Source organism: Taeniopygia guttata, chromosome 2, assembly GCF_048771995.1.
Source record: "Taeniopygia guttata chromosome 2, bTaeGut7.mat, whole genome shotgun sequence".
Lineage (NCBI taxonomy): Eukaryota > Metazoa > Chordata > Aves > Passeriformes > Estrildidae > Taeniopygia > Taeniopygia guttata.
This window is the reverse complement of record NC_133026.1, coordinates 9,735,887-9,758,625: the sequence shown is the minus strand read 5'-3', so window position 1 is coordinate 9,758,625 and position 22,739 is coordinate 9,735,887. Positions and strand designations below refer to the sequence as shown.

Here is a 22,739-nt window from a genome sequence, read left to right as displayed (position 1 = left end):
AGACACAACAGCAGGATGTATTCTAGGACAGCTGGCTCTACTGCCAGCCTCAGAAACATCAGGGTGAGTCAGGAGTAATTAGAGCTCAATTACTGGTCAAAATCAAGACCATTCACTCTCAGTTCTTTCAAATAGGTGTACTTTCACAAAAGTAAGTAGAAGCAGATCATTTTACTCTGTGATAAATTTAAACATCTGTCTACAATGAGTTTTGAATCACTACAGAATAGATTGAATTCTTTATCAGCGTAGCAAAGCATTGTCCTAATTCTGTCCCTTGTCATTGTGATGCCCATGTAGGTGGTTATAAACACTACAGCCCAACAGGACTTTCACAAAGGCACAATGTGCTGCTGCACATGGATTGTTTGTCAAGAAATTATTTGTATAGATAGGGACAGCTGAGTTCTTGGTAGCTTTTAAAAAATATCTAGTAGATAAACACTTTTATGATTTTTGATTTTTTTTCCCCTCTGGAAAGGGAGTTTTGGGCATCTTAGTAAGAGCTGTTAACTCTGATGTGCTACCAATATCCTTGTGTGACCTGTTTCCCATAACTCTGTCCCATCCTGGAGGATTCTGCAGCTTCATTCGCAATTCAAATTCCCAGAGCAAATTGTAGAGATAAATCTTGATGTCACAGTTCATTGAATTTTACCTAATATTATTATTTTTCCCTCCAGAACTCCAAGAGACTATGACTTTCTTCACTGGCTTTCATTATGCTTCTCCAGTACATGAATAATTAATGTGGATTACTCTGGACTGTTTAAACTCTTTATTAAAGAAATTACCAAGTGTATAAAATAATGTTTCTTCCATTAGATGAACACAGGTGATTTCAACACTCTAAATTAACATTCTAATGTGATTCAGAAATGCACGATAAAGGCATGAAGCTGTTTTTCCAAACAGCAATTTTTACTGTTTTCTACATCTATCAGACCTCCATATACATACAGAGAAATAGATTTAGACCAGTGTTTGGGTCCTGCCTTCCTTTTTTGGAGCTCTTCTATAAGTGTAGCTCCCACATCCATGGGTGCTGTTGTCCAGATTAGAATTATTTCCCTGCAATAAATGAGTCTGAACTAGCGCATTGCTGTTTTCTGAGTAAAACAGAACATAAAAGCCAATAATAGCAGAGAGGTTCTCTTCAAAAAATGGTTTCTGCCTTTGAAGTCTGCTTAATATATTGTTGGGAAATGACTATTACCCCCAAATTTTGGGTAATTGCTTAGTTTTAGAGGCAATATAAGTGTATGAGAATTGCTGTAAATTCTGGTTATGTTTTTTTAAGCACCAAGAAGATACTCATTAAGAATGTCTGCCAAATAATGAAAAGAAAATTTTGGCACTTGTTAGAGGGAAATGAGAAACATGTCTCTTTTCCTTCCTTTGATTATGGAAATAATGGGAGTTTTCCCAAAACAGAAGACACAACTTTAAGAAACCATTTTTAAAAAACCCCTCTGTCACTGAATCCGGCTATTGAAGACTGAGTACTTACAGAGAACAGGACAAAAGTTCCTTAACCATGTAAGTGTTTTGGATATTTTACCTGAAAGAGTTATCTTCCAAAGCACATAACCCCCAGACAGAGTTCCTGTTTCCTTTAGCTAATAGGTTCATTACTTCTTTGACCCAGCTTGTCTTAACCCTCACTGTGGAAGACATCTAGAATTATGTTATAATTAGGATTTAGAATTCACTCCTGTACTGCAATTTTGTAAAACAAGTATGCTGGAATAGACTGGCAGTTAGTGATGGGCAAAATGAGGTTGATAGATATAATGATGGCAGCAGTTCTTTCACAGAATAAATATCACAGAGGCCTCTGCAGTGCAATGCCTGCTGGCTTGTGTGCAATGATATTGAGGAAGGCACTGCTGGTAATGTCATACTCTGCTGGATGTAAGCTTCAGTGTTATATCTTTTGGCTATGGATAATACCAGAAGCTTTTGCTGCCAACAGATTTTGTGGGCAAGGATATTGTACATGCAATGGCAGGTAAAAAAAAATCAGGCTGCTTGTTAATGTATTTAAACAGTGAAGCGTAATTTAGATTCAGTGGTGTTGAGCTTTCAGAATCTCTGCCAGGCACAAAAGAAAATTTTGCTTAGCTGCAGTTGGGATTTCAGTGGGCGTTGGGTGATTTTAGTTCCTGCCCAGAAATGAATTCAATTTTAGCAACTGGTGACCAGAAGCTGTTTAATTGCAGTTACTGAATGCCTGCTCTGACCTTTATGACATTTTGTCTACAGTTTGTGAGTACTCCAATTAACAATTTTGAATTTTGAAGGAACAGATCCTACATTTTGTATTGTAAAGATGCTATTTTTTCCCCAATATGGGACACCAAAATGGCAAAAATCTTTTGTTTGGGGCTGTGTTACTCGAATAAATCACATTTGACCCCTTCTGCCACAATTAAAGGTAAAATATTTCAGTCATTATCCTAAAAGGTAATATTTGTAATGTCTTAAAATTATCTTCTATTTATTCTACAATAATGGATTCATCTCCTTTTTTTTACAATATAAACAGAGAGCATGTTATTTTTCAGTATAATTAAGTATTAGTGGAGCTACTTGTTTGGCAGATTATATCTGTGCTCCCCATTTTCCTTTGAGTGAATGGCAGTCTTGCTAAACAAACAGAGTTAGACAATATAGCAGTGAGAGAATTGTAATTTTTCAGAGGAGATAATGCAAGTTCTTTTAATGATTACTGTGAAAAAAATGACAAAATGGCTCATCAAATGGTGAATGAGCCACTTTCTGAGTGCTGGGCAAATGCAAATGCTAAATCTTTCTTGGTGAAGGACTTTCAGTGTCTCTTCTCTTCATGACCTGTTATTACTGCTCACATCTTCAATTATTCTTAGTCGTGACCTTTTCTCAGTGCTCCCCAGAAGAAAAGCCCTACATCATTGCAATCATGGCATTAGTAATCAGATAAGCTAATAGCATTCTCACCACAAAGCAATTCCTTTATTTAGTGGTGAACATGCTCAGACTACTTACATGTGAAGTTAAAGATCTATTTTTTCCTCTAAATGCAGAAAGAACAAAGTAATGATTTACATAGTGAGAAATAATAATAATAAACACCATAGCATTTCTGTACTATGTTGCCTATTTCATGCACCAATCCATACATGTTGAAGGGCAAGTGATATAAAGGAGGAAGCTGAAGTACTGCTGTGTAATGTCATTGAGGCTTCAGGAGCAAATCTTGGCATTAAGTTTAGTACTTAATTTTTCCTAAATGAATGAAAACTCTATTCTGTGATGAATTATTCTGGCTGGAGGAATATTTCAATATACAAATCAGTGTGTATGAAAAATGATTGAAAGATGGAGTAAATCTGAGATGAGGAAGTGTTAGCAGCATATGGCAACACTTATGGGAAATCTTTCCTTACTTTACTTCGGAAACTTTTCATGTAAGAGATTGCACAGTCCTGCTGTTAACCACTGCAGGGATTTCTTTTGTCATCTTTCTGACTGTTAATTTGGACTAGAGTAAAGCCTGGATTCTTCACCAGGGATGAGTGCTCCTTTGTATGAAGCTTTGTACATGCACATAATTAAAAAAAAAAAAGGAAAAAACCCTTCTCTCAAGAGTTTGCAGTATTACAAAAACATCAGGCACATATTACACTCAAAAAACATAAAAGGTGGAGTGCAGAAAGAAGATCAAAGCTCAGTGTATTTTATGCTGACAAATGTTTTTGTCACTTTCCCTCTTGGGAGAAAGACCACCTTTAGTACTATGTGCCACTTTAATATTATTCTTGACCGCATTGATTTACTTCCTTCATCACTTAACTATTATCTAAGCAGCTGTTGACAAACCCCCACAGGTTCCAAGGGCTTGATAAAATATCTTTTTCAGTGCAGAACCTTCTGGATATCCTGAGGAGACATCAGAATGCCACCAAACCTACTCCTGCTCGGAAGAGCTCTGAATTGATGTAGCAAGACAGAGCAAATTCTGCCCTTCTTTTACCTCCTGTCTCAGCTCTCTCCCAGTCATTCACTGGAGGGGAGGCAGGTGGGGAATGGCTGAATGTGCTGGAAGGGAAGTGGAGGGCACCTGTGGGCATGGGTGGGACTGGACTGCCAGAAATTGCCAGCAATCAGCACTGAGGAGGTGACAGTATCCTGACAGTGACTTTGCTGCTCACCTGCAGGTATAGTAAAAATGTGGTGAACCCTGGATGAGGGAAGAAATGATGTCTAGCTCCAGATCAGAAGGCTGAAGGATAGCTTTATTAAAACTATACTATATTACATTAATATACTATTTAAAGAGATACTATCCTATTCTACATACTTCTTACTTACCTATCCACCAAAACTTGTGACTCTGTGCTGGGAGTCTGAGCCACAGCTGGATCCATTGGTCACTGAACCCAAACAGCTTCACCAGAATCCAATCCAGCCATCACTGCAGGTGAACAATCTCCACACCACATTCCACATGGGCAAAACAAAGGAGCAGAGATAAAGCTTGTTTTCTCTTCTTCTCTCTGTGCTTCTCCTGAGAGACAGAATTATGTCTCTGACCAGAGAATGTGACTGTCACAGGTACTGTGTAGGAGGGGCAGTGCCTGGGAATGGCATGCATGTGTTTGGGAGGGTCAGGGAGGAGCAGCTGCATTCTGGTGGTGGGACAATGTTTTTTTAGAGAGTAGAAGTTAGAGAAAGACTTCTCAGGAAGAGCACGGAGGAGTTTAGAAACAGAAAAATAAGGGGATAAGAATGAAAATATAAAAGGTAGGGCCATCCTGTGCTTTTATCATAATGAATGCTAAAATGAAAGTAAAGCAAGGAAGGCAGTCAATCAGTTGATTTTTCACTCGCATTGGTAAGTTTTGAATAATGAGTATATACTTACATTGCATGTGCACATACCTATGTAACCCCAGGGTTTAGGAAACTGGGATGAAATTTGTTTAAAGCCTGTGATCAGCTTAAAGTACATTTTTCCCAGACATTCTTGCAATTTTGGGTAATTCTAGACTGGTTAAGCACACATGTATGGCAGACAGATGAGGATGTGTTGAATAGATCACAATTTTAGCAGACTGAGCAAATTTATCTCTCACCTCTATTAGTGAGCAGAATATTTTTCTCTCAAACAGATGACTTCTCCCATCAGTTTTCTGCAAGAAAACATGTTTCATTTTTTCCTACCACTGTGTTCAGATTATCATTCATTATTGTTCAGCATCATCTTGGTTTTTTCAGTTAAAGCTATCCCAGTTGTGTGAGTTGAGCACTTCTAAAATGTAATTGTTGAACTATATTTATTAATCCTACAATAGGAAAATAAACATGTGACTCACTATTTAGAGTCTTCCACAGCTGGGGCTAAAGACCCAAGGAGGCATTGACCTGCCCAGGTGTTTCCTTGTTTCTTACCCTCACCAGCAGTGATGAGCTCATCCTGCAAGGTCTCCTGACCTTGTCTTGCAGCCAAATGTGAAATAAAGAGGTAAATGTGGGGTGTACTTTCATTCTGGACTATTAAAATGCTTAAAGATTGCTGGCATATTTTGATTAAGGGAACATATAGTGGCTAAAATGTTGTGATGCCAGGGGTTTGTAAGGTCTGCAAACGTGAGGAGACATTAAGTGCTTTAATGAAAGTTCTTGTAAGAGAGTGAAAGGAAAAGGTAGGGACCCCTCAATAACACAAAAGATTTAATGGTTTGTATTTTTCCAGTTTCAGAAGAAATGTAGCTGGTTTTGCATGTTGTTTGGTTTGTTGTTTTGATGATTATAAGACAATTTTTGATAAACAGGGTCTATGACCTACTTTAAAAATTTAATTTAGAAAAATGCTTACAGGATTGATGGCATTCTTGGGAGAGATGTTTAGTTTAGGATCATAGTGAGTTGGTTAATGGGGGAGAGGACAGAGAAATTAACATAATATAATCTATTTGAATCATCAGTCAATGTCAATTTTTGAAAAAATATTTTCCTGATAAGAGAATTTTTACAGTTTTTTCTGTATGAAGTTCAAGTGACTTCATCTGCTGCCTTGACTGTCCTAACCTTCAGAGGCTCCTTGTATAAGTCAAAACAAACAAAATGTTCCAGTGCAATTTAAGCTTTCATGGTTATTTTCTTTAGGAAAGCAGAACTGCTGTATGATGAAGAGAAGGAAGTAGTTTTATTAGTGTCTCATGAGAAGAATAAGTTGAAAAAAGAAACATAAACTCTTAGGTCCTATACTTGCAGCAGTATTTTGTGATTATGTTTTGCTGCCTTTCTGAGAAACAGCACTGGAGATATAGAGGGGGAGGAGAAGCAGAAGAATTTGCAAGGCCCTATGGCATCTCTTTTTGTGGCTATTTAATAATGCACCATGTAAATATACTGTAATGTACATTATATACAGTATATTAACCTGATTTGTCACTACTGAGATGTGGACACCATGCAAGTGTTAGCAAAGAATTAAATTTCAATGCAATTTTGGTAAGAAAACTCTTTAAATTCTACATTTGGCAAGGCAGTGTATGCTGGATAATTATGTGGAGACTTTGTTATTTCAGGGGTGCTGTGTGAAGTGAGATTGGGGCTTTAGGTTTGGTGTTTGAAAGTAATGTATCAACAGTTTATGTGTACTGGGAGATTTTTTTGTGCTAGGGAGATTCTTTTTTTGATAGAAAATGCAATGTAATTTTGTTCCCATAAGGCATGAACTGAATTAAATATATTTTGGAGATGTTACCACTTCACTCTTCAGAATTGACTTATTACCACCATTCCTAATAGTGGGTAGATGATATTTAAAATGAAATATGATACCTCTTAGTGTTCCAGCAAATAGCAGGAGATAAATTAGTAGCTAAATTAGCATATTGACTGGTTGAGTGAAATATATGCATAACAATCAACTCTAGCAATTAATACCTTGAAGCAAAATATTTTTTCAAGGCATTTTGGAGATCCTTGTCTATTTTAGAGTAATCCTACATGGATATAGTTTACTATGCATTGATTCATGAATTTGCTCTCCAAGACATTGGTTTACAAGTCTGATTGCATCAGATTCTTTGCTGTGGTGAGCATCAAATAAACAACAGTTATTAAAAGAGAAACTAAAACATGATAATGCCAGTTTTCTTTTGTGCTTTTCATGTAAAATTTATTAGTCAATAAAGCAAAATCAGAATTCTGTATAGAAGTAGTATGACTGTTGATTTCTTTGTACCTAAGCAGGCTCATTTTGTTCATTTTGTACATTTTGTATCTGTATTTTTCTGCTTCTGAAAATATGTGTGTTATTATAGTATGGCCTATCTTTGGCAGGTGGCTACAGACAGCAGGTGGCTGTAATCCCAGCTCCCAGGTGCTTCAAATCAGTAGAGTCAGGTGAACCTGTCACTGTTTTAATGTGCCACTCCACTAGAAATATTCCTGGCTGCAACTTCTCATCTGGAACCTTTTGGATCCATAGCACTGTGGGATGGGAAATAACCACAAAAGTACTGTTCCCTCCATTGCAGGAAAATTCAGCAGCATTTTGCTGGACACAGATATTTCAGGCTTCTGGTTTTAATGGTTTTAAATTTTTTTTATTCTTCAGGAGAAAAATGAATACTGATTTTTTTTCCTAGCCATAAAACCTTTTTTTTTTAGAACAGTTAACTTCAGATTTCTGGAAGCAGGAACACTGAAGTATACATTTTCACATCTAGTGTATATTGGTGCAATGTGCAGTTCAGGCATCCTCCTGCTTGGCTGGGTCAGTAGCAGGGCTGCAGTCAGGTATCTTCAGTGAGTTTCCAGACACTGTTCCAGGTCAAATGGTTCTTACAGCAGACTTGCCTGGAGCAAAATCATCCACATCTCAAGAACATGTTGCAAACCACACTTTGTGTACTGTGTGGGCACATGCCATTCTGCCACACTCTGTGTGAAGAAGCTGTCCTGGTCTGAAACTTCTCTTTCAAAAGGTACCAAATTTACAGGGTAAATGGTACCAGTTTACTGGGGCATGGGTAAAATTATTTATTCCTGTGTGTATTGTAAATCTGTGTAAGATTATATGTATGTGGTCTTTGCAGGCAGGTGTGGGATGGATGTGAAGGGCTCTGTTGGTTCTCCAACAAGTCTTGAAGTCACATAGCTGGGCTGGCCTAGCTCAGGCCTAGCACGTGCTGCTAAATCCTGCTGAGACACACAGTGTGTTAGTTCAGGTTTAATGATGTGATATCTGCTGACAGGCTTTTAAGAAATTCCTAAATCACTCTATCTCACCAAAACTTTTATTTTAGCAGGCTTAGGAGCCAGGTAATTTGTGGTCAGAGGGTTTTCAGCCTTTCAGTTCTTTTTCTAGTGAAGTCCACAGGACATAATCCGCTGGACTGCCTGGTGAAGAGAGGTGCTGTACTCTGCTTTCATGGAGATAGGCATGGCTGGGGAGAGAGGATTTGCTCATTTGTTTGCATCTGGTGTAGTTCCTGGCTGGTTTCTTGATGCAAAGTGTGGAAAAGTTCAATATTGCTTGCTATCATAACTCTGGGTGGCCATTAATAAACAAGACATTTTCCAGGAAAATTAAAGAGCTTAATTGTGAAAACGTGTTCTTAAGGGCAGTGTTTGTATCCAACATACAGCTTCATTCCTCAGATTTGCTCCAGTCCTAGGTCTTTAGCTTTGTCAGAAAATATACTATTGGTTGGGTAAACAAAGCAAGTGCCCTTAGCAGTAGCAGGATATTTCACAGTGCCATTGAACCTGTCCCTGTGCTCCAGTGTGGAGGGACCAGAGCAGAGGCACATCTTGCCCACTTCCCTGCTGCCTTCACAACTATCAGCAGGGACTCATTTTGGTTGAGCAAAAGCAATAATCACTTTTTTCTCAATACCTGGTTGGGTGACACCAAGGGAACAGAAGGCTTTATCCATGAAGATGTGTACAACTGAAGGAGCAGGATTGCCAACCTGGATGAAGTTTCTAGGGTGAAGAGTGGAGCTTGTGCAGTAGGGGCTCATCAAGCAGCAACTTTGTGATCAAATTTCCTATTTTAAATAATAATAAAAAAAAAAAATCTAAGGATTTCTTTATGGACCTGTACTGATTTGTCAGCTGCCTGTGAGGTGTTAGGGTGTCAACACAGGCGGGACCCAGGCCAGGTAATAATTGATATAGACTCCACGCATTTACAGAAGGCTGATGTAAATATATTAAGAAGCCCATTGCTTTTTTTATATACCCTAATTTGCTACAGCTGGACTTGATTTGGCCTTTAATTAAAACACCATCACCATTGGCTAATTAAGAAACCACCTTTTGGTGAGCCAATTTGTCACAGCTTCCACATGTTCACAATACCAGGTGTAGCAAGTGAAGATAAGAACTGTTTCTTATTTTTTTTCTCTGATCTTCTCACAGCCTTCCCAGACCCACGCCGGAGAAAGTCTGTGCCTGCTCTCTGTGGCCAGAGAGCTGCTACCACACTAGGGTGTTGGAAGGGCTGGCTTAATTTGGAAGCCTTTCTCCAAGGAGTTAGCACTCCTGAAGTCTTAGTCCTGGTCAGTGGTTGCAGTTCCTAAATCCAAGCTTAATCTGAGCAATCTATAGGCTGATTTATAGGCTTGTCTCGTTGCAGTATTGTCAGGATGCTCTTGGTTTCTTGCTGTGTGTATTCTTGTAGTGTATTGCAGCATTACTGTGCTGTGGTATAATAATGTGCTCAAAATTAAGAGAACATAAAGTCCCTCAAATTACTAAATGAGAGACATATGCATGGAAAAACTGAACCTTCGGTAGAGAAATAAGAGGGAAAACTTGAAAGGTTACTCTAGACATAACCAGTTAGTAAGATGTGCTGTCCAATCAGACCTGCTCTGGACTTGCTCTACAGCCCAGTTTGAACACACAAGGCAAACCAAATGTCTGGCTCTTTCAGAGCATTTAACAGGTCTTCAATATGCACTAATTATCCACAGTTTGAAACCTGTATTAATTTTTACCTTTCTTTTGTGTTTTTAGGCTGCCTGTTTGAGGATGACCTCTGTAAGTCTTTTGAAGTCTGTGTAAATGGTAAGTCTTCCATGTTTTGTTTGCTGGTTGGTCTGTCCTCCACTCTGTAATTGCTACATGTTTAATTCAGTATACCAAATACACGTGTGATTGAGAAGGAGGGGAAAAGGAAAAGTACCAGGTATAACTATTCTGGTCAGCTGTTAGGAAAAATTTAATAGATTAAAAAAAAAATTTTCTCAGCCCTGAGCAAAACCATTTACTTTTATGTGAAATATATTTTAATTTAATTAAACACACTGAAATATGCTAACATTTAATTTGTCTCAATATTGGTGGAAATAACTGTTTTGTTACCTTCAGTTTGTTCCTCTTTTTAGAAGATGATGTTGAGTAATTATCAGTGTCCTTTTCTTCAAAAGATTATTTTTTATAATAAGAAAGTAAGTCTCAAAGGAACACTGCAGTTGTTGATTATACTGCTTCCTTTTTCTATGATTTTACTTGAATTATGCAGAAACAGCTTTCTTCTGCTGTCCTGCATAATTTATTTTCAGTAAGTCAAAAAAGCCAACACAACATATGAATGAGGCTAATGGAATAGTACAAAAGATGTTTTCTAATAATACTTGAAGATTGGAAATGTGCTATATGAAATTATTTCATTCCCAGTGAACAGAGAAGTTTTTTAGAGAGATCTTTGAAAGAATAACTGTTTTAAAATATGGGTATATGTGATGGAAGGAGGAAGGGAGTAGTTTTAATAGTGTCTTTTGACATGGAAATGTATGGCAAAAATGTATATCTGTATTAAGGGGGATTAATTTTTAAAATTAAGTACTGTATGTGAATTTTTTTTTGCGACTTCATATTGTAAAGGAGAATGTTTATTTTCCATCAAACACAGAATCATTAATATGGTTCTATTAATAAATTAAGATATTAATAAGGTTTGGCTAATGAACATTTAAGATAAAATGAGATTTAATTTCCAGTGCTGTTTAACATCAGACAAATGCAAATTTATAAGACTTTTGTACTGACAATTCCCATGATTGACACCAGGAAGGGCAGTGACAGATTTGTACAGGTTGTATTTTGCTGACTATCAATATTTTCCAGTGCTTAGGCTGGAGTTTTCCTCAATGCAAGCAGATTTAATCAGTTTTAGTCAGGTTTAATCTTAGGTAACTGTTATACGCAGCAGACAGTGCATAATAGTGATTTTATGCAACAGATAATAGCAACTTCTGTACTTTAGGGATCTGTCTATTGAAGACTTTGCTGTTCCTATGAAAGTAACTTCCTAACTTCTTGCTCTACTTGTTCTCTTAAATCAAGATGCAGTTTGTAAAACACTCATTAACATGCAAAAAAAAATTATGGAAGTTGTAGCTTTGAATTTGAATGAACCTTTTGTGTCGAACTGCTCATATTTTGGCATAACTAACTTAAAGAAATGTCAGTAATGAATAAGAGTTGATCAATATTATTTTCTAATGTCTGACCTTGTTTTAAAAAAATACTTGCAGAGATTCTGTCAAAGTGTTTAAGGTAACTGTAAAATATTTCATTCATTTTTGTTCCACCGAGCAAATGTTATCTAGAGTGTATTTTAAATGCTGTCCTTGATGCAAGTGAAGATAAACCATTCTTGAGACAATAAACAGGATCTTTGGGAGATTGTGCAGTGAAATACTAAAAAATGATCAGAATTTTTTATATGTAGTAGAAAGGAAGTGGGCCTCTTTCTTCTGAGCAATCCTTCACAATTTTCCTGCCCAAAGTGGTGCTGAATCACCTGTATCTCTGAAATTTTTCAGAAATTCTGATGTATTAAATTTGAGGGGTTGAGAGCTCAGGAACTGAAGTTTGTGGACGTCACTGTGCTCAGAAGCAGAGCTTACTTTGGAGAGGTTTGCCTCCTTTCTTGTCACATGAGTGGGTATTGCTGAAGTACAGTGTGAAAGTGGGCAAGAACCAGCAGCTGCTTTTTGGTAGCATCTGTGATCTGCAGATCTGCTTCTGACTCCTGCAGGAAGGCTGATAATTCTGATATTTTTCTCTGCCTCCAGCAGAGGCAGAGAAAACTGACCACATTCACAGAAATAAAACTAAGTTTGCCTACTGAAGACAAGCCACAGTATTTGCTATCTCACATCTGTCATCAACTGTAGAATGATGCATGAAATACACTTGAAATCACTATGTGAAAGCATAACCAAAACACTAATAACTGAGTTATTTCATAGCTTAAAAATCCCCCCTACTCTTCTCCCCTTCTCATTGCTTCTGAAGAGAGCTTTTTACTGAAAGATTTTGATAAATATTCCTTTCCATGAAGAAAAAAATGGTGTTCAAAGAATTGATTTTGTATTGTTAAAAGCAATGTAATAGAATTGTAAGAACTGAGATAAGCAGAATAACTGTTTATATCAGAGATAAGGGCTGCTTACATCTGCTTAGGTCACAGGACATTTTTGCAGGGCAAAGGACCTGCTGTGATAATGATTGTTGACTTTTCTGCCACTTTCCCTCATGGTATAAAGGTCTCTTTTGGCTTCAGTGATGGGTTCTTGCTTATGCTTGTTTAATAGCTCCAGCAGCATTCATGCAATATTAATTTATTTCCACAAACCTTTTATCAGTTTTCTGAGCTGCACTGACTCATCAAGTGGTTAAAAAGGAACATATTGTTTCATGTTAATTTTAATGAGATAAGGATGAGCCAGGCAAAAAGACTGAGTTTTCCTGGACTTTTCTTCTACAAAGCCAGAACTTTGAGAGGTAAAGTGACTTAAATGTCATTTATTTATCTTCTGGTACATTATTGCTTCTTTCTTAGAGCTGGGGGAACTGACATTTTCACCCATCTAAAATACTTGAATCTTGAAAGCCTGCAGCTAAAAAGACTTGATGGGAAAGGTGAATATGCCTTATAGTAAGGCATATCAGAGCTGCAGACTCTGATAGAAAGTAACCTGGCTTACTAGAAACTTGGAAATGCTTGCCACCCCCCCTGCCCCATAAATGCTGAAAAGCTGCTACAGATACAACAGGAAGCAAATAACATCTTGATTAAAGAAGATATATAGAAGGAAAAAAATATGATGAGGAATAGTATTTGCAGTGATGGTAAGTGTAGTGACACAGTTGTGGGTAAAGAGGGATATGGCTTTCACACCTTCACATGCTCTTTGCTGTCTGGGTTAGAAGTTCAAGCAAGAGTTTGCCTGTGAGTGTATTTTTTTTCCTTAACAGCTCTGCCTAGAATGTTTGTATGAAAAGGAAAGAAAAAAGCATCAAGAAGGAATTTTTAGAGGATCTCTGAGACAGAAATCCTTTGCTTACCCTTGAACAGCCCTTGTATTTATATACTAAATTTAGTACAGCTGGATAAGCAGGAATATGTCATGTTTTGTTTTGCATTTTAAGTGACAGATAAAGCAGTTCATGTAAAACATCAGCTCGTTTATCTTCCTTGTTGGAAGGTTTAAACAAACTGGCTCCTGTAAACAGCAAAGCAAAGACAAGTTCTTATTCTTTCTCATGAAACCGTGCTATTGGATTCTAGCAGTGCCACTGGGAAAGCCACCATGTGGTACAGATAAGTGTTCATTTCAAAATAACTATCCCTTATTGGCCTATGTCCTCTCTTTGTTAAACTGTTTGAACTGCTCATTTAGAAGGGTGGCATTCTTTCCTTTAGCTTTAATCTCCAGATATTTTGCTTCAGAAAGCAGTTTTGTGCTGTGTTTTATGCGGGCATGGATACCATGATATCTTTGCTCCTATCAACACATCCTTTCTAAGTCAGGGCAGTTTTATTTATGAAAGAGGCTGTGGCTGCAAAGTCTCCTTCCTGCATGACATCAGAATGGGGCTCATGCAGACAAGATCAGATAGAAAACAACTCTGTGAGGCCAAGCAAGGAAAGTTAATTAAACGCAGTCGCTGGCGCAGAGTGCATCATTAAGCCCAGGCTGGCTGACAAACACCGCCCTGCTCCTCGGCAGCCGCGCTCCGCTGTCTGCAGCGGTGTTTGGAGAAGCTGTGCTGCTGGAAGGCTGCGCAAACAGCGCTCACAGCTGAATCAATATTGCTTTATGTATGCAAGCTGCACTTGTTAGGAGGCACTTAGGTTAGCACGGTGTGTCAGAGGCACCCAGGCATTGCAGTACAAAATCGTGAACCTTTCCAAGCCTGCATCTCTGCAGGTAGCTCAGAATATTAATGCATTTTCTTCCTCAGCTACAGAGCTCCTTGAGCATTTGGAATATAAGTGATTGCGTGTGCTGGTGATGAGCCATAAACAGTAAACATGTGCTACAGATGATAAGGGAGAGAAGTCAGGATCCCTGAAATGGTTTCTTGAACTTAATGTGTTCTGCTTTGAGGTTTTCCAGACCATTGCCCGGTAGGGTGGGATTGCAGAGGGAGATGCACCTCGGCGTTGTTGAGCTAACAGATGTCTGCAGCAACATCTGCCTTGGCAAGGCACTGCTCTCCAAAAGCTGTTGAATTTTTGTCAAATGACACTACAAATCTGGGCCTAAGCTTTCTGAGCCCTTTCAGTGACCATCAGTGCTTGTTATAACTGTATTCAGACATTCAGATGCCTCTGCATGCACTTGCTGTATTGTTTGTAAAGAATTTATGTGCATTACAAAGATGTGGGGATTCTTCACAAATAGCTGAAGTTCAAATACCACCTGATGTCATTTATTGCCTGAATTCTGAAGTAAATTACTGTGTGTGTATGTTTGCACATGGATGTTTTGCTGTAAAAATCTGACCAATTAATTAAATATTAGGATTTACTTCCAGTGGTTCTTCTGTACCAGTTCAATGAAATTATGGGACTTTTTTTTGTCTGACACTTTATTTTAAAATATACTTTGTGACTTCCTCTGACATTACTTATTCAATCTTGTGTGGTACTCAAGAAGGAGTAAAACTTAAAATCTGCCATTGTATAATGGTATTTTGAAAATCCACATCCTTGGAAGTATTTACACAGTCCATTCAACTGAAATCAAGGGTGAGCTAACACCTAAATATTCCTGACAATCTGTCGATGTCAGGATGGTGTCTCAGTTATTAGGAATATTTTATAGTTTTTAAAGAAATGCTCACACCTTTTGAAACAAGTCTGTGGAAATAAAACACCAGGATTGAAATTGGCTGTATTTTTTTTTAAGTTCTCCACACTTGTTCTTCATTAGGTTGTGTGACAGTTCTAAAATAGGAGGAACTTCATGAAATGGAGTTAGTATGGGAGCAAGACTTCAATTTCCCATTAGCCAATGTTCTCCTGCGTGTTGGCTCTCACTTCCTCTGAGCTATTTGAGGTACTGGAGGTGCAAAAATTAACATTTAAGTCTTAAGGTTAAAAGTCAGTGCAGTGATGACTTCATCTCCTTTACTTTGAAACAGTGTGGTCAGTTTTTTTTCCTCATTGAAAAAAGCCCCATCTGTGTCTTGTGTTTGTCTCAATGTGGTGTTAAAACAGCTGCCTGTGTGATGGTGGGATAGAAATGCCCAGCACAACTGGATTTAGAACTGGAGCAGTGATCAAATTGATCAAGTGATCTTAAGAAAAGATGTTTAGCATGGTAGTGCAACTGTGGTTATCCACTGCTCCAGCTGTCTGTAAAAACTTCTTTGTGGGGGGTTATTTTTGTGGAGAATCTCAGGGTGCAGCTCCTGCAGGGCACAAAAGCATTGCTGAGACATCACTGGCAGTGCACTGCTCAGCACCAGGCGTGAGAGGCAGCCATAAATCTCCCACCAGCCATGGGTAATCCTTTATATTCCTGTGTCCTGTGCTAGTAAATAAGTTTTGGAGCTGCTGAGTGCTGCACAGTGTTATTTCATGTGGACAGATCTGCTTCTGCTCAGAGCTCAGGCAAGAATTCTGCTGTGTTGCCACAAGGGAGCTTTAGTTTAGTGTTGTAACTTGTGGTAATGCATTTTCTTGGCTTTCACAGAACCAGGGCAAGCATTGTAAGAAAATGCTTGATTTTGGGGTTGTTTTGGTGTTCAATTAAAGAATTTTGATTGCAAAATTCCACCTTCCTCCCTGCAGATTTGGGGGGATGTAAGGTGTGTCTGGTGGACACCACTGGAGAATGACCATATCTGGTATCTCTATTCAGAATTATACATTTGTGGTGATAAGACGGATGAATCTAATGTAATGATCTGATATTAAGTAGGATTAAAATTCTGAAATGTATGGAGTTGCCTTTTATTTTATTTAGATTCAGTATTTCTCCCTACAATATTTGAGGTGCTATGAAGGCTTCATCCTTACAAGATGTGTTAATTTAAAAAATATGGCCAAATCTTATTTTTCTGCTGGTTTTTTTTTTGACATGTAGGATTATATATACAATTTTGGGTAATTCTGAACACGTATGTTAAATCAGCATGCTAAACAATATTAGAGATATTGTTTTTATCACGTATCTTATCAGTGTGTGGTGGACCTTTTTGTTAACACCTTTTTGGGTAACCTACATAGCAGCACATTCTTTGGGCATATTCAGACATGTTCCCTATTTCGCTATTGTATTACACTAAAAAAAAGTATTTTAACATCTGAGAGGTCATGGAAAAGTACAGCCTGTTTGATAAAGGCATTAGGGAGTCTCAGTGAGGTTTGAGCCTGATGAATGATGAAATACGAGAGCCTGAAAAGGACAGTGTGGTCTGGAGAGAAGAAGAGAACACCAAGGGATAATGTTCTGGCAATGAGGTGGAAAGCAAATGAATCCTGGTTTGGAGTGACACTGCAGCAGTGTGCCTCTGCTCTAAATCCATCAGAGTTTGTCCTCTTCTCGTGTCAAGGGACATTCACGAGCATGGTTCACTTCATGATGATTAAGATGTTTGGTTTACAGCTTTTGAAAAAATGGAATAGCAGGTAGATTTTTCTTCAACTGTTCACATTTACTAAGAAGAAAACAAACAAAAAGCCAATTAACAAAGAAAAAGCATCATTTTTTTTTTAATGAATAAAAGGTAGTAATAAAAATTATCAAAAGAGAAGAGATGTGAAATGAGTTGACAGTGATGGCTACACAACCATATTGTGATTATTGGGCAGCCCCAGATTTAAGTGAGACAGGACTTTTTCTCCTGATGTTAAAGGACACCTTCAGCTTAGTATTCCAATTGATTAAAAATATGTCATTCCAAAAATGAAGTGCTTTAACAACTACTTGCTTATTTTGGGCTTCATCTATCCTCTGTCAGAAGGGAAACTGGTGTTTGCCTTTGTCACCCTAAATATCAGTGACTGTTGTCTCTGTGTAGCAGTGGTTAGTTGGGTCAATCAGATTAATTACTGAGGTACTTTGGTAATTAACTGAGGCATTGATAGGAATGCCTGAAAGGAGACAGAGTAGAAAACTTTGAACCCATCCGCTGCTTGGGAAAATGGTGCTTCTTAAAATATTAATGCTGCTTGTGTCTTTGTTTTTGAAAGCTTCAGTAATCCTGTCTTATAGTTAATAAGCTGAAGATGAGAGGTCATGAACCAAATATATTTTCAAAATGTACCAATTTTGAAAGAATATTAATGAATGACTGTTCACTCTCTGCATTTTAAAAATTAACAGTATTTCTTTCCCAAAGATCGGCAAAACCTTGGATTTACAAACGTGTTTTATTAAAACAATCCTTATAACAACAACAATCTTCAAAACATATTTACATGGGAGCCTATAACCTAACAAACTTCAAAACATATTTACATGGGAGCCTATAACCTAACAAACTTCAAAACATATTTACAGAGGGGTGACATCTCTGGCCAACATCTCCATATAGTCCTGGAGGAAAGGCAGCAGCTGGGCCCCAGAGGCTGGCAGGGCTGGCACAGCTCCGGGCAAGCACAGGGCAGGCCAGGGGTGCTGCTTGTGCCACCACAATCCAGGGCCCCCTGTGAGCACCGTGTCCCTGCGCGGGGCTGCCCAGCCCAGCCCCAGCCTGGTGTCAGGGGACACGCTCTGCCTGTGGACAGGGCATGGGAAGCATCTGCTTGTAGTGCTCCTGGGGCTCCATCTTTATCCAAGGATCATGGGCTCCTCCTCATCCGTCTCATCCACTTCCATGTACTCAATCTGGTCCTCCCCATCGACTTCCATGTACTCAATCTGGTCCTCCCCATCGACTTCCATGTACTCAATCTGGTCCTCCACATCAACTTCCATTTCCTCGATGGGGTCCTGCACATCGACTTCCATTTCTTCATCAATCTCTTCCATGTCCACCTCCATCATTTCTTCCTTATCCAGCACCATGTCCACTTCCATCTCCTCCACGGTGTCTGTGGCAGTCTGCAAGAAGCAGCACAATCTTACGGTGGGGTTCCTGTCCCACACCATCCATTCCCACATGGCTGCAGCCTGCCCAAGCAGGGTGCCCCCTCCCTGGCCTGGCAGTGTACCTGTACTGGGGCAGCAGTGCACATCCTGCAGGGATTGGCTTCAGGCAGGAAAAGCCCAGGCAGCAGCAACAGCTCGACACTGATGGGCAGCGCGAAGTGCGAGTGAGCGCTGACCGCTGGCAGCAGGTGAAGTGTCTGTTGTGCTGCGTTCCAGGTCCTGGACCTTCCACCTGGAGCATTCCGGGAGCCATGATGTCACAGAAGTTTCAGGGCCACGCCACATGGAGAGATGGGGGTCGTGGAATGATCAAATCCTTGAATGGGTTGGCTTGGAATGGCCCCTAAGGATTACTTGGTTTCAACCTGAGCAACCTCCCAGCACACCAGGTTGCTCTGGAGCCTGTCCAGCCTGGCCTTGGATGTTCCTGGGGATGGGGCATGCACAGCCTCTCTGCACTATCCCTGTGTCAGGGATGACCACCCTCACAATAAAGAACTTCTTCCCATCATCAAGTCTCTTCCAACTCTTGCAGTTTGATCCCATTCCCCCTTGTCCTGTCACTGCAGTTCCTGACAAAGAGTCCTCTCCCACTTCCCGGTATTTCAGGCTCTTCCTGCAGGGTCACACGTGCAGCTGAACCTGCAGACAGGAGAGAGAGAAGCCAAGCTCCCAGACAGAGAAAATGGGGAAAGTGACACGAGGGAAGAGAGAAGAAGGAAAAGATAGATATGCCAGGCTTTGGGTTGGGTGGGCTGTGGGATTCATGCCTTTTATCAGAGGCCAGTGTCCCTGGTGCAGTCAATTACTGCCTCTTGCTGAGACTCGCTTGCTGGATTAGGAGCTCAGCAGCGCTGACAGCAGAGCCCTGTCCTTTGTGATCCCTTTGGGGTGGCAGTGGAGGTGCCCTGAGTGCACATTCAGTGGCACCTTCATGGCTTCTCATGCCTGGATACCGAAAGGAAATTGGCACCGTGGCTTCTTTGAATGCCATTTAGTCCTTTGAAATATCTGCATTTTCTTGAACGTGTGGAGGCAAAGCTGTAGATTTCTTAAGTATATTCTGAATAACATTCTTTTGGATGTTCTTCACAGCTACAAGTTTTTCTGTGCAGAAGATGCCTTTTTTCTCCCCCTATTTTTCTGTCCTTTATTCTACAAATTTTCTTTTAAAATTCTTCCCCGTTTGCTGCACGAACTCTGCATCACCTGATAGCTGTTGCATTGCACTAATAATTTAGTGAACATCACTTTGTTTCTGACTTAATGGCATTTGACAGGTACTAATAGTCTTTTGACTCTCAATCTGCCTTTAGACAGTAAATATAATAGGAAAAAATACCTTGGATTTAAAAACATGTTTTATTAAAACAATCCTTATAACAACAACAATCTTCAAAACATATTTACATGGGAACCTATAACCTAACAAACTTCAAAACATATTTACATGGGAGCCTATAACCTAACAAACTTCAAAACATATTTACAGAGGGGTGACATCTCTGGCCAACATCTCCATATAGTCCTGGAGGAAAGGCAGCAGCTGGGCCCCAGAGGCTGGCAGGGCTGGCACAGCTCCGGGCAAGCACAGGGCAGGCCAGGGGTGCTGCTTGTGCCACCACAATCCAGGGCCCCCTGTGAGCACCGTGTCCCTGCACGGGGCTGCCCAGCCCAGCCCCAGCCTGGTGTCAGGGGACACGCTCTGCCTGTGGACAGGGCATGGGAAGCATCTGCTTGTAGTGCTCCTGGGGCTCCATCTTTATCCAAGGATCATGGGCTCCTCCTCATCCGTCTCATCCACTTCCATGTACTCAATCTGGTCCTCCCCATCGACTTCCATGTACTCAATCTGGTCCTCCCCATCGACTTCCATGTACTCAATCTGGTCCTCCACATCGACTTCCATGTACTCAATCTGGTCCTCCCCATCGACTTCCATGTACTCAATCTGGTCCTCCACATCGACTTCCATGTACTCAATCTGGTCCTCCACATCAACTTCCATTTCCTCGATGGGGTCCTGCACATCGACTTCCATTTCCTCATCAATCTCTTCCATGTCCACCTCCATCATTTCTTCCTTATCCAGCACCATGTCCACTTCCATCTCCTCCACAGTGTCTGTGGCAGTCTGCAAGAAGCAGCACAATCTTACGGTGGGGTTCCTGTCCCACACCATCCATTCCCACATGGCTGCAGCCTGCCCAAGCAGGGTGCCCCCTCCCTGGCCTGGCAGTGTACCTGTACTGGGGCAGCAGTGCACATCCTGCAGGGATTGGCTTCAGGCAGGAAAAGCCCAGGCAGCAGCAACAGCTCGACACTGATGGGCAGCGCGAAGTGCGAGTGAGCGCTGACCGCTGGCAGCAGGTGAAGTGTCTGTTGTGCTGCGTTCCAGGTCCTGGACCTTCCACCTGGAGCATTCCGGGAGCCGTGATGTCACAGAAGTTTCAGGGCCACGCCACATGGAGAGATGGGGGTCGTGGAATGATCAAATCCTTGAATGGGTTGGCTTGGAATGGCCCCTAAGGATTACTTGGTTTCAACCTGAGCAACCTCCCAGCACACCAGGTTGCTCTGGAGCCTGTCCAGCCTGGCCTTGGATGTTCCTGGGGATGGGGCATGCACAGCCTCTCTTCACTATCCCTGTGTCAGGGATGACCACCCTCACAATAAAGAACTTCTTCCCATCATCAAGTCTCTTCCAACTCTTGCAGTTTGATCCCATTCCCTCTTGTCCTGTCACTGCAGTTCCTGACAAAGAGTCCTCTCCCACTTCCCGGTATTTCAGGCTCTTCCTGCAGGGTCACACGTGCGGCTGAACCTGCAGACAGGAGAGAGAGAAGCCAAGCTCCCAGACAGAGAAAATGGGGAAAGTGACACGAGGGAAGAGAGAAGAAGGAAAAGATAGATATGCCAGGCTTTGGGTTGGGTGGGCTGTGGGATTCATGCCTTTTATCAGAGGCCAGTGTCCCTGGTGCAGTCAATTACTGCCTCTTGCTGAGACTCGCTTGCTGGATTAGGAGCTCAGCAGCGCTGACAGCAGAGCCCTGTCCTTTGTGATCCCTTTGGGGTGGCAGTGGAGGTGCCCTGAGTGCACATTCAGTGGCACCTTCATGGCTTCTCATGCCTGGATACCGAAAGGAAATTGGCACCGTGGCTTCTTTGAATGCCATTTAGTCCTTTGAAATATCTGCATTTTCTTGAACGTGTGGAGGCAAAGCTGTAGATTTCTTAAGTATATTCTGAATAACATTCTTTTGGATGTTCTTCACAGCTACAAGTTTTTCTGTGCAGAAGATGCCTTTTTTCTCCCCCTATTTTTCTGTCCTTTATTCTACAAATTTTCTTTTAAAATTCTTCCCCCTGTTTGCTGCACGAACTCTGCATCACCTGATAGCTGTTGCATTGCACTAATAATTTAGTGAACATCACTTTGTTTCTGACTTAATGGCATTTGACAGGTACTAATAGTCTTTTGACTCTCAATCTGCCTTTAGACAGTAAATATAATAGGAAAAAATACCTTGGATTTACAAACATGTTTTATTAAAACAATCCTTATAACAACAACAATCTTCAAAACATATTTACATGGGAGCCTATAACCTAACAAACTTCAAAACATATTTACATGGGAGCCTATAACCTAACAAACTTCAAAACATATTTACAGAGGGGTGACATCTCTGGCCAACATCTCCATCAGTTGTGGAGGAAAGGCAGCAGCTGGGCCCCAGAGGCTGGCAGGGCTGGCACAGCTCCGGGCAAGCACAGGGCAGGCCAGGGGTGCTGCTTGTGCCACCACAATCCAGGGCCCCCTGTGAGCACCGTGTCCCTGCGTGGGGCTGCCCAGCCCAGCCCCAGCCTGGTGTCAGGGGACACGCTCTGCCTGTGGACAGGGCATGGGAAGCATCTGCTTGTAGTGCTCCTGGGGCTCCATCTTTATCCAAGGATCATGGGCTCCTCCTCATCCGTCTCATCCACTTCCATGTACTCAATCTGGTCCTCCCCATCGACTTCCATGTACTCAATCTGGTCCTCCACATCGACTTCCATGTACTCAATCTGGTCCTCCACATCAACTTCCATTTCCTCGATGGGGTCCTGCACATCGACTTCCATTTCCTCATCAATCTCTTCCATGTCCACCTCCATCATTTCTTCCTTATCCAGCACCATGTCCACTTCCATCTCCTCCACGGTGTCTGTGGCAGTCTGCAAGAAGCAGCACAATCTTACGGTGGGGTTCCTGTCCCACACCATCCATTCCCACATGGCTGCAGCCTGCCCAAGCAGGGTGCCCCCTCCCTGGCCTGGCAGTGTACCTGT

General features: G+C 40.8%; 1 protein-coding gene across 1 annotated transcript in view; it reads left to right on the top strand.

The window, feature by feature from the left end:
* Positions 1-22,739, top strand: part of PTPRN2 (protein tyrosine phosphatase receptor type N2) — a 667,249-nt gene that overhangs the window by 57,368 nt on the left and 587,142 nt on the right. Inside the window, exon 2 of the mRNA XM_032747124.3 lies at positions 10,024-10,074. Within this exon, the coding sequence (XP_032603015.3) occupies positions 10,024-10,074 (51 nt within the window). The remainder of the gene's footprint in view (positions 1-10,023; positions 10,075-22,739) is intronic.